Source organism: Polyodon spathula, chromosome 17, assembly GCF_017654505.1.
Source record: "Polyodon spathula isolate WHYD16114869_AA chromosome 17, ASM1765450v1, whole genome shotgun sequence".
Lineage (NCBI taxonomy): Eukaryota > Metazoa > Chordata > Actinopteri > Acipenseriformes > Polyodontidae > Polyodon > Polyodon spathula.
This window is the reverse complement of record NC_054550.1, coordinates 32,846,062-32,858,634: the sequence shown is the minus strand read 5'-3', so window position 1 is coordinate 32,858,634 and position 12,573 is coordinate 32,846,062. Positions and strand designations below refer to the sequence as shown.

Sequence of the window (12,573 nt, the reverse complement as noted above, 5' to 3'; positions counted from 1 at the left end):
CTTGATGACAAGCATTTGAAACACAACTGCTGGTAAAAGTACCTTCTCCACAAAAGCACCACTGAATGGCAGAGGTGTGGGACTGATTTTCAACAGCAACTGTTGCAGAAAGGGGGCATGTGTTAATGATCTAAACAGTGATAGAACAAAATACTGACGCACTGCTTTCATCATTGAAGTAAAAAAAAAAACTTCCTGGTGGTTTTCAGTATAGTACACTAAAGAGACTCTCGTGCACCGCCCAGCAGGCTGGTCTGGGTTAGGCTCCGATCGCACTGCTCAGCGGCTCGTTTTCAGGGGAGATGTCTGGCAGTAGCATGGGGGGCGAGGGTAGTTCGTTTTCAGGGGAGATGTCTGGCAGTAGCATGGGGGGCGAGGGTAGCAGGAGGCTGGTGCTCAGTCTTTGATCAGTTTCAGGAACTCCTCTCTGGTTTTGGGGTCCTCTCTGAACACACCCAGCATGGTGCTGGTCACAGTCTTGCTGTTCATCTTCTGCACACCACGCATCACCATGCACATGTGACTGCAGAAGAGAGGGGAGCGGGAGAGCAGAGAGAGGCCACTGTTACTCCAACTACAAACACAACCAGTAGAATTTCTTCACAGCTTCAGACATCATTCTGTTCGCACCAGCCTCAAACACTTGCCTCAATGTATAGTGAAAGAGAAACAATGTTAACAACAATACTGTGCTTTTACATAGATGTGTGTACCCAAAGGCTGGGACCCACAGCTACCTCTAGTTAGTGCTAACCCTTAAAATGAAGCATTTCCAGTGGAATGAGAATAGTGAGGCCTGTCCAGTGGGAATGAACTCTGAGGAGTGAAGCAGGCTGGAGAAGGAGCTACTGTACCTGGCCTCGATCACGACCCCCACTCCAGACGGCTGCAGAGACTCTGTGATGGCGACAGCGATCTGCTTCGTCAACCTCTCCTGGACTGCAGAGAGGGAGGGGCAGGTTAGTGTCGGCTACACGTCCTCTTACTGCTTTAATTACAGTGGCATTAAGGCTATTTGATGGATGCTTTGCTTGTTGTACCCTATCATACCAACATATCGTATCTGCCCCCTGCATCAGAGCAGACATGACACTGGCCTGAACTGGTGGTGCCTGGAGAGGTAACAACAGTCTCAATCTGTTTCAATGTGCATGCTGTGTAATGTTACCCAACGGCCACAAGGTGGACACCTGCACAACGATTTTAATTGTTGAATGGCAAGAGGTTTAGCAAGCAGTGATCAGTTTCACAATTGTGAAATCTATTTATTGACTTATTTAAGTTTAAGAAGAGAGATACACACTGTTCATCAATCAGGGAACATGTGAAGAAAGCACACAACAATGTCTGGTAATAGTAGTCTTTGGAGAATAATATTTCAAATCTTGTTGAAGTTCAAAATAATAACAACAATAAAGTAAAACTTACCTTGTAATCTTCTGCTATAGATTTCAACAATTCTGAAAAGGAGACATTGTGTTATTTATTGATTGACTTTTATTCAAATAAATCAGAATCCACACTGAGCAACAACTGCAGTGGATTACACCCTGTTGAAGACCAATCTTGCCTCCTCAGACGTCAGCCTTAATTGCATTATTATTTTCATTGTGAAGAGAGCAAGTGTTTTACACCACAGACACGCAGACACACAGATGCACAGATACATTATAGGGTGGATTCTCCTCAGTGAAATGAGTTGACTGCTGCTCTTGTCACGATGCCCGCAGTTTAAAACCTAGACGATCCGGAGATCCATGTCAGGAGCGCAAGAGGATGAGGGGAAACTATACAAATAAAAAATATAAAAACAGCAAGAAACAAAATACTACTGTCCTTGGCATTGCTGCTGTGTCTGAAGCTAGGTATGGCATTTCTGCTGTGTCTGTAAGCTAGGTATGGCATTGCTGCTGTGTCAGTAAGCTGGGTATGGCATTGCTGTGTCTGTATGCTATGCATGGCATTGCTGCTGTATCAGTAAGCTAGGTATGGCATTGCTGTTGTGTCAGTAAGCTGGGTATGGCATTGCTGTGTCTGTATGCTATGCATGGCATTGCTGCTGTGCCAGTAAGCTGGGTATGGCATTGCTGCTGTGTCAGTAAGCTAGGTATGGCATTGCTGTTGTGTCAGTAAGCTAGGTATTAGGGTCAGAGCAGGTCACACTCTGCAGACACTTGTACGTGAGTGGAATTAAATCAGCTTACACTGCATTGAGCTCTCTACTCAAACAACAACAGGCTGGAATGTCTTGAAAGGAATCTGGAGAGTATCTATTGATGACCGTCAACTTCTGACAAAATCAAACAATATAGCGTGGCTGTTTGAGACAGCAGCAGCAGCAGTCATAACCCGGCCTGTTTACACCATTGCAAGAGCAGCGCTGCTCTTCTCACAGTGTATACAGGGGAGTTTAAACAGGGCAAATGAATGGAACTACTCCCCAAGACACTAATGTTGGAATCAGAGTGTTAAAAACATTACAAAATCAGACAATATTGAACAAGAGTTCAATATGTAGCCACCCACAGTGCATGCCAGTGGTTTAGTTCACGGTAGTCAGAGCAGGCCCTAGCCGTTGGTAAAGGTATTGTGTTCCACCTCCACCTCCAGGTTGCTTACAGAGGTGTAGGGGTAGGGTTAGGGTCAGTGGTAGGGTCAGGGTCAGGGTAAGGGTCAGGGTAAGGATTGGGTCTGGTCATGCCGGCAGAGTCACCCCCTGCAGCAGCACTTACCTGGCCAATTTGCTCAGACCCACGACTCTCTTGTTGGGAAGGTAACCTATATGCACCTACAGGAGAAAGAGAGGGAGAGATAAGGAGGGTAACTCTGGGTAGTATCGGGAGGAGGGGACCCTTTCAACATGCTGGCTGTGCACCCATCTGCAGAAAGGTCACTTCCCTTTAAACACCTCACCATGCTAAAAGAGGGCAGCACGTGTCCTGCAGTGGAATCGTAAAACGGAATTCAACTGTTCCATACGACATGCTTGCCTGTGTATAAATCCACAACTGGCACGTGATAGCTAAGAAATATTCACTTCGGATAGACCAGGCCGATGCAGATCATTCAGTTACTGGCTGGTCTTGCCAGTGTTGTATGGTTGAAATCTAGGCAGGCAGACTGGGTTATTTTAATGGCCATTCGACACTTTGTCAGCTCAATCATTACTGATCGTTTTTTTGATGACCGCAATCGGTTTGAATCAACCCAAATTCACATTTGGTATAAGCTAGCTGTATTATCCTCCACAGGACAGGCTGTTGTGTGTGCTGGTTTGAGGTGTCTGTAGGAGAGTGGGTGGACAGTCGTTGCTAATTTCTACTTGGAGAGGTGGAGGGAGGCTACAAGCCTGAGGCACTCCCAGTTACCTGGCCAGCTTGCTAACGCCTATCACCATTCTGTTGGGCAAATAACCAATGGACACCTGGAAGAAATAAAAACAGATTCAAGGAGGCCCAATCCTGCTCGCTCTAATGGTGGAGCACATGGAGCATTCCGCAGCGGTCTGTAAACCTCGCCTGCTGTGCTGTCAAGAGGAGAAAAGCACACACTCCCCAAGACTGATCTACTTATCCATTACAGTTATCAAAACATCAAAAGAGTTTAATTTCCGAGTTCCCTGGAGTAAACAGACGTCTGTAGGGGGTTGGGAACTTGTGGATAGGAGTGTCGGGAGGTTAAGTGATTGTTAGGGACCTCTTTTAAAATATGAGAGCAGTTGATTGTGTCCCGCCCATCACACTACATGGTGAACACTCCTAGCCTCCTACAGATCTTTCTGATGTCACTGTGTGCTGATTTATATCTAACTGATGGATGTTGTGTGAATGAAGACCCTCTCTATGTGTGCGCCCTGGTGCAGTGCTGGTTTGCTTCTGCATGCTGCCAGTGCAGCTCCCCGTTCTGCAGGTGTGACTCACAGCCAGGCTGACATTCCAGTCGCTGCTCAGCAAGGTTGTCGTCACCCTGTTTCCAGGCGTGTGGCAAAAACATTTCAGTATTAAGGAAATTCTCTTTTACAGCTAGAGCAGCAAGATGTGTATCCTTGTGATGTAGCAGGCGCTGTCTCCTTACTCCAATTTAATCCTCTCCATCACTCCCCCCCAGTTGTCCCCCCTCCCCCATGCCGATTCGATTAAGCAGTCTGTGGAAAGGGCATCGCGCAATCCATTTCTTCTCCTGGCTTTTTTTCTTTGTCTTTTTTTCTGGCTCAATCCACCTCATATCACTAAGCCGTGAGACAGCACGACGAAGTTTAAAACAGAAACATGACATTATACAGGCGCACCAGAGAAACGTATAGCATGATTATGAAGATGACGAATTCAACCACACCAAAACCAGGCCACCTCATTCAATCTCCAGATTAACCATGCCATTGAGGATAAAAAAATAATACCAACTCTAACGGTTAAGATGGAACTTGTATTATTGCTTTATTCAGGCCATTGGCTGTTATTCTTGACAGATATAGGAGATTTAATAGAAACCAGGAAATGAATTATTGTGGAGCACAGCTCATAAAACTCCCAGCTTCCGTTTGTTCAAAACCCCTGCACGGACTGGAATGAGAAACAGGTGGTTCAATATCTTGTTCCTGTAAATGCAACCAGACGTGCAGACAGCTGAGTGGTGATGATGGGCTATTAGCAGGGGGGAGAGAGAGGGCAGGAACTGCAGCAGTCTGACAGCGCTTCACAAACATAATTACAAAAACCCCACCAGAAAAACATTTCCTTTGTGTGAGATGAATGCCTCCTTCTGTCATCAAGGCCTTTTACACCTTGAAATTGATCAGCTCGATTTCTGAAATGGCACGGTGATGAGGAGGGGGAGGAGGGGGGATATTAAAATGTCAAAACTGAGGAGGAAGTGGTTATGCTTGAGGTGAAACAGATGGATTATACCGGCCTCACCTGCAGGAAGAGCGATCCGATTGCACCATGATACACAGCCTGCATTTTCAATGTATTTTTAGTTCATGGAAACAGAGGGAGCTGGATTGAGAGCACTGGAGAATCATGTGCTTATTAGCATTTCAAAACAACACTGTTTTCACTCCTTCCCTGAATACTGTGGAAGTGAAGTTCTCTATCATTCAGGTCAGGTATAGGAGCCTGCTGTGTGAACACACACTATAGGCTACTTCTTAGAGAGGGCTTCAAATCCACAATTGGCAGGGGAGGGGAGTCACGAACAATGCTAACGTGAAAACTGGACAGCATGTGAAGTCTGTGGTTATTGCTTGCGCCTACCTTGCCAATGAAGGGCACCAGGTGGTGCTCACACATTGAAAACATGTCGATGTCTTTCACAATCACCATTTCGTCATGGTCCTCGTCAAAGATAGCGTCGTTCAGCACGTCTGAGGGGAGACAGGACAGTCATCAGTCACGAAGAACTACATGTACTTTGCTGATCTCTATCACTGTTGTGATAGACATCAGCGAGGTACATGTAGTTCTCAAAAGTAGGACTAGGTTCACAAGGGGGGCGGGGGGGGGGGGGGGGTATCCCTGGCTGTTCTTCATTTCCTGGATAGTGCTATCTAGCTCGCTACAAGCGACGGCACCCGTGGAAATAGAACATATCAGATCTTCCGTATTCACCCGGCATTCTCAGAGAGCTGTCTGGGGCAAGGGGCCGTCAGACCGGAAACTACCGCCAGTGGAGACTGAATCGCTTAAATTTAAACCAAAGTACTACTCCGGATGCATATCAGTTTGACGTAAAATAGTGAATGGTATAATAAAGCACATGCAGTGGGACCAGTACAGACCTTGTAACGAAGGCATGGTAAATCAATCGGGTCGTGGAATTTCAGAAAAGTGAGATGTGTTGTCTGCCCAAGATCAAAGGGCAAAAAAGGACTACATTCCTGTTATAAGCATGATAAACCTGAAGCCAATGCCAGATAACAGCACGTCAATGTTTTCTTATGAAATCGGGTATTGTGCGTCTTCTATTATCACCATGACTGTGCGACCAGCCCTTTATTTCAAGAAACAAACTAAATAAAGAGAGCGCCGGGCCAGGTGTTGAGAGCGGAAGCTGGCCAGGTAACCCTCCTCTTTACAACAGCAGTTCAAACACAGTTACTGGCAGGATGAGTCAGAGTGAGTCACCAGAACAAAAAAAAAAAAAAAAAAAAAAAAAAAACCATGACACACCGGGTTACTATGAAAACTGCATGGAAATTGCCTGAATGCTGGAAAAACAAACGTGCCTGTTCCGTCCCTGGTAACAAACTCGGAAACAACATTTAAAATTACAAGGAAGAGCTCCCTCCTTATTAAACGCTTCCTCCAAACTACTGCACATTAAAGCCAGAGATACTGTAAATAACCTCGCTTAGCCTTAAAAAAACATTTAGAGAAATATTGTGACAGTTATTAGCAAGAATTGTTATTATGTCTAGAAGAGCTTTAGAGAACTGATGACTGACAAGTATGTTAAGAATGAATCTGAAACAACTCCGACCCCACAGAGGTGGGAGTGGGAAGGGAAGGTGATCTCGTGATGGTTTAACCATTGATAATGATAGTGAGAGAATCAACTAAACCACGGTCTTACAACATCAAATGGAAAGACGTCTCATGCGTCTATGCTGGTTATACATGCCATTTAGAAAGACAATTAGCAACAATAAAAAAGGACTACTTTAGTAGTGAATCCTAGCGTGTCAGTAAGCATTTTGTCTTACTTCAGTGCATCATTGCCAATGAACGTTAATAAAATAAAACAGCGTTTCAACAGCATTCCGACCCCCCCCCCCTGAATTAGACTGTGAACTTGAGGTACCGAGCGTCTTCTATTTTTGCCATGATCAGTCCGACCCCCCCCCCCCCCACCAAAGCAAACAAGCTATCAGTAGGCCCAGAGATAAAGTGAGAAGTCCCAACCACATATTTAGTTTGTTTAGAAAAATAAATATACAGACCTGCTGTCTCTTTTGAGTTTGTGATAGCTGATGGAGGACTGCGTGTAATGAAAGAGTTTTGAATTTCGACCTCTGTGTTTCTTGAGAACCACGTTTGAATATTCAAGAGGCAAGTGCAAACCTGCAGTAGATGCTTATTTCAGTAAAATGACCTTTTCTTCATGGGCTGAATACAGTATTGTTCACTGAAAAGGTCTTGGGAGCTGTGCAAAGTGTGGGGGAGGAGGGGGGCGCTGTGAAACGCCACAAGCTCAAAACAGAGCTGAAGTGAACTGACATGACTCAGTGCCCGTGCTCATCCCCACTCACATAGCAGCGCGACCCTGCAGGCTGCCATTCCCTCAGCAGCACAAACATCCAGAACCACACAGCAGAGGCACCCCCTCCTCCTGCCCTGTGTGTGTGCACGCTCCTGTCTACTGCAGGTTCCAGATGCTTCCACAGGACCAGCAGAGCTTTCCCCTGCGTGGCCAATGAGGCTCCTGACTGCTCTTAACCAGCTCCAAGTGGGAGGGGGAGTCCAGGGGAGGGAAAGGGAGCTGCCCCCCTAGTTAAGCAATGAGGAAACTCCCCTCCTGATTCACTGCCATGCTTGTAATTGAAAACACAACCCCTGCAAAACAGGGCTACAAAACAACAACCCCTCTCCACTCTGACTTCAAAGCTGAGCCAAGGTTTCTATAAGGGACCCCTGCTGGACCAGAGCATACCAAATGAAATAAAAAAAAAACTGTTGAAAAGATTGTCAATACTCATTTAAAAAAACTCCTGCTTTTTGTCCTCGTTACTGTCCTTGGCAAGCAAACTTTTTTGTAAACGGCTTGAATGATTTGTCTTTCTTCACTGGGACCAAAGACTATTCACTCACATTGCCTGTCACATGTGCTACGTATTTAACAGGACTGGAATGTAGAACCATATGAAAATCAAGATTTGGACAACACCTTCAACAATGTAACTGATTCACTGTTGATGCATTCATTCTAAGAGAAACAAGACTAATCTAATGGACAAAAGGAATGAATTCTAAAACCCAAAACAAAATAGGGGCTGGGGGAGACTTGATTGACAATCCTGAAAGCAGTGGACAATGTTAACCTGAGCTGACACCTAAGCACAGCACAGAGATGAGGACCAGAGGACACTGCGGGAAATGAAGTGGCGACAGACTTCACACAGAGGGCAGGAGATTATTTGCTGTACGCAGTGGTGATTGTACGGAATGGGATATCTAGCTATGTTGTTGCCGCTGAATCCACGGGATTCTTTGACAACCGACTGGAAGCAGTTCTGGGATCAATCAGCTACTAGGAACTGGATGAAAACTGACTGTCCGAATGCCCTTCTCTCGTTTGTAAAAGTTCTTATGTCCTTTGTACGTTCATTCACAGAAAATGTGATTTTTATTGGCGGCCTTGTTGATAGTTATTTAATTGAATTTGCGTATTCTCTTTTCCATTTTATAGCTCGGGCAATAGAATTTGAATCATATCTGTGGCTAGGAAAACCCCTGGAAATACAGTGCACGTGTGGTTTGAAGATTGCTAGGGGAAGGGCATTAACAATTGTTTTGATCTAATCAGTAAATGCTCCTCAAACACAACTTGTTGCAATATCCCTCCCTCCTGTGTCCACAGCTGCAAAGGTTCATTAATAAATGAGTTCACAGATTACTATGGAATACACTGCACTTCCAACGGTAAATCCCCTGGAGGCAGAGAATAATTCACTAAACAGTTTCTGACAGCAGGCAGGTTTAACACACTGCCCTGTGTCAGTGGAGCCTAGAAGTCATTCAACCTGCTTGCCTTTTTCAGGTGCTCACACTACTCAGATAAGCTCCTACTCATGAACTGGGCATGTGCCAAGCTGCAGACTGGCAGGATCTTTCTGTGCACTCTCATATTGAAGGGGGGTGCAGGATTAAACCACTCTCCGGGCAGTGCCTGCAGAATCCGGGTCCCTCATCCCAGATAAGCCTGTTACAGTTACATGGAATTGCTTCTGTTTTGGTGCAGCTTACACTATTCACAATAGCACAGGAATATATGATCCCTTTGCAAGCTCAAGAAGGGTGTAGTGTGGTGTGGAGCTGGGAAGCCAGATTTACTCTGCCCCCCCCCCCCCCTTTTTTTTTTTACATTATTCATGAGCAACCGAGTCTCTATAATCTGCTCAGATTTAATACAGAGTACAGCTGTGGCTAAAACTTGTGCATCTCCTAGAATTTTAGACGTGAGACAATTAAAAAAACAAAAACGATATGAACACAATGTAGATCTTTTATTTAACATCATGTAATCAAGGAAACTACAAAATGATATTGCAAAAGTCTACCAGAAGACATGATAGTAGCACATTATTTCATGTTAGATTTAAAAATGTCATATTTTTCAAATATTGTCAGTTTTTCTTTAAGTATATGGAAAACTACAAAAAGGTATGTAATTCAATATGCTACAGGTAACATTATTCAACAGGTTTCATTCAACTTTATAAAGTAAAATGTGTTACTTGTATAAGGTGATGCAAAACTTTTAGGACATATTATAGTTGAGATAAATCAGCTAAACTGTGCTAATGTGCTAATTGAAAACTTACGCAAAAAAAGAACGAAGTAAATGCTGCTTTGAGTAATATCGGAGTGGCCACAGTGCAATTACATACACTGATGAATGAATGACACGGCACAATATGCAAGGAAGCGGTTACAGTACGGCAATCAGGGTTATTCCAGTCTAACAAGATTCATGCGATCATTCACTTTCTCTTCAAACTTGCACAAGGACTATAGCACAGCAGGCTGCCTTTTTTTTTTTTTTACCCATACTTTAAAATATAGATAGCCTTTGTTGAGTTTCTGTGTCACTGGAAAAGAAAATGTTATTAGATGTTGTTTTTTTTCCTTTTAAATAGGTCGTTTTGTACTTGTATAAACCAATACATTTTTACTGTAAAAAGAAAAACTAGAGTTCACTGTGATGTGTTGAAAGAATTGGGGGAGGGGTGGTGGGTATTTTTCCCAAAACCTGTGGCTGTTCCCATTGAACACGCTGAATATGTAGTTCTGTGTGTCTCACTGTACTTTCAATGCCATCATGTTGGTATACACCGTACTACTGAGCATATACAGAGATTGACCCAAGAAAGTGGTAGGTTTTGTATTGGTTGAACAACTAAGGCAATGCAATTTGTAATTGCAATATGGTCGATTCAAATAACGATTAATTCTATTCTACGGGTTTACACTGTGCTAGTAACAGATGTGTATACTGCCTGGCAGACAGCTGTACCAGTCGTAGTTGTAAAATATGCATTATTTTTAGTTAGTTAGTTAGTTTACAATTTGGCAAACGACTCTCACTCACCTGATATTTTCTCCTGGTAGCCCTTAGTGAAGAACTGCATAGCAGTGGCGGCTCTCCACGGGGTTTTCAGAAGCCCCTGTCTGAGGGGGTCTTCTCCCAGACCCCTAAGGATAGTGGTGTACGCGGCGGCGATGCTGGGCAGGTTCATCTCGTTGTCCTCAATGCTCCGAGTGCGTTCCTCTTTCCAGCTCTCCATGACAGCTGACGAATGCGATCTCGTCTCCTCTCCGGGCACTACCTGCGGACCCCTGGTCCGGTTGGGCGACTTTGGAACCGGCGCTCTCTCCTCCACATGCCCGTTGACAGAGTCGGTAGAATTGGCAACTTGCTTTTCAGACTGTTTCTGTTTCGCGTGATCCATGATCTTAAACTGTCAAATTAAGATACTATATTAAACTTGCCGGTACTTTAAGCTATGTGAATTATAACTGACAAGTTGAAACACGTTACTTCTATTGTAAAATTCACTAAACTCTGCCTTATTGATTACTTGTACAGCTCTATAGCCATGCCCAAGTCTTACCCAGCCTCCTACAACTGCGCTCGATTTGTTCAGTATTATATGTCGATTGCCAAAGCACATTGTTTCCTTATGCCTTTATAAACACAGGCCAATCCACTGGAATCCCATTGGTTCCTTCCAGAGAGTGCGTCACGCCTTGCTTCTGTAAAAGGATCAGACAGCCTCTGTTAGTTAAATGGCTTCACAAACTGCCTTGTCTCCCCCCGAACAAATACAATTCGCATCTGTCAACAGCAACACCTGGATATGACACAGCCGGACTGTTCCATTGAATCAATCTTCTTCCCAAAGACATTTTAGCACATCAGACCAGTTCAGTACTGAGAGGCTTCAATTAGAAAATTGTCATTTTATTATTTTAGAACATCGTGACTTGACTGCATCAAACGTGCCCAAATGCATGCATATATATATATAAACAATTTGATATTTTATTTACTGCAAAAATATAGAAGCTTAACAGTACAGTAGTTCATGTTCAAAATGTCACATTTTTCCATTTTCGTCATTTACTCGAAGTATATGGAAAACGACAAAGCGGTATGTAATTCAATATGTTAACGTGACATTATTCAGCAGGTTTCCTTGGACTTAATGAAGCAAAATGAATTAATTCTATAAGGGGATGCAAAACTACTGTCCCTAGCTGTACGTTCAAACTCACAATAAAAAAGGTATTTACTTTGCAGGTGTATGCATTTTGAAAATGAACAGCTGCACTACACAGGGACTGGTAGTGCCTAGCACTTTGTAAAACACTAAGTCTTATTAACTAACGGTATTCAACAGGCCAAGTATATAATTCCTATAATCTCTTTTTCTGCAACAAGACACGTCACTATTGTAAGCACTCACCAATGATGTTAACTTGTTTTGCCAACTCATTTAAAATTGTGATAACGGTATACTTGGACCAGATTTTAATAGAAAAATGTTCAAACTTTCTTTTACACAATATTATAAACCGTTACGCAACTTGTACCCAACATGCTACTTACTGTGAGTAAAAGGTAATAATGCAAGAGCAGGTGCTTCGTCATTTTTGCCCTCAGTCTTGAACTTTGGAACTCATTCACAGTTCTCACACATCTACAGGAATACCGACTGTAAACGAAAGGGCACTGGTAGCTGTGTGTTCTGGAGCAACACAGCCATCGTGTTTCCCTGCATCATTACTTTTACACATTTCCAATAAAATTACAGTACAACAGCAGTGCAATAGGGTTTCTTGTGCAGTGCAGTATACTTTGAGTGCATAAAATGCAGTCTAACACCATTAGAATGTTACCTCGAATTTAAACCAGGCATCTGTCAGGCTGTGTAAATCTATACATCAGTGGACCCGCCACACACTCAGAACAAGGCTATGATTTAAATAGCCAATGGCCGCCCTGCTGGAAGTAAGTCCACAAACGCATCGGTTTAGAAAGCTTAAACCTTACTGATGACAGAGCGCTGCTCGACGCTGATGTTTGACTAACCTCAAAAAACACACACTGCAGGTGCATCGATACTGGGGTCAGCGCTGGCTGCTCTTTGATAAGTTTAAAAAAAAAAAAAAAAAAAAGATTAACTCTTCAGTCTTTACCCATTAAAATGACTTATTTTATTTACCACCTGCATAATTATCTGTAGTGTTGTTTGTTTTTATTGAGTTTATTATGGCTGTTTTTCTTTCTCACCACATGCTGGTTCTGAAAAGAACCCTAGAGGCTGAATTTCTCAAGCGAGGGGGTTAGAAA

At 43.6% G+C, this 12,573-nt stretch overlaps 1 protein-coding gene across 1 annotated transcript; it reads right to left on the bottom strand.

Annotated features, from left to right (window-relative positions):
- Positions 1–324: 324 nt before the first annotated feature.
- On the bottom strand, positions 325–10,881 carry LOC121329940 (GTP cyclohydrolase 1-like). The gene is made up of 6 exons (XM_041276037.1): positions 10,309–10,881; positions 5,256–5,365; positions 2,733–2,788; positions 1,429–1,460; positions 855–939; positions 325–523 (listed from the first exon to the last, which is right to left on the bottom strand). Exons 1-6 carry the CDS (start codon positions 10,667–10,669, stop codon positions 397–399), a joined length of 771 nt encoding a protein of 256 aa, XP_041131971.1. The 5' UTR covers positions 10,670–10,881; the 3' UTR covers positions 325–396.
- Positions 10,882–12,573: the final 1,692 nt, after the last annotated feature.

Excerpts from the sequence above, each read along its gene's own strand:
- LOC121329940 (XM_041276037.1), bottom strand. The coding sequence starts at position 10,669 with ATGGATCACGCGAAACAGAAACAGTCTGAAAAGCAAGTTGCCAATTCT. Across the intron at positions 5,366-10,308 it reads CTACCAGGAGAAAATATCAG|ACGTGCTGAACGACGCTATC; the intron begins GTGAGTGAGAGT and ends GTCTCCCCTCAG. Across the intron at positions 1,461-2,732 it reads GGTCTGAGCAAATTGGCCAG|AATTGTTGAAATCTATAGCA; the intron begins GTAAGTGCTGCT and ends TCTCCTTTTCAG.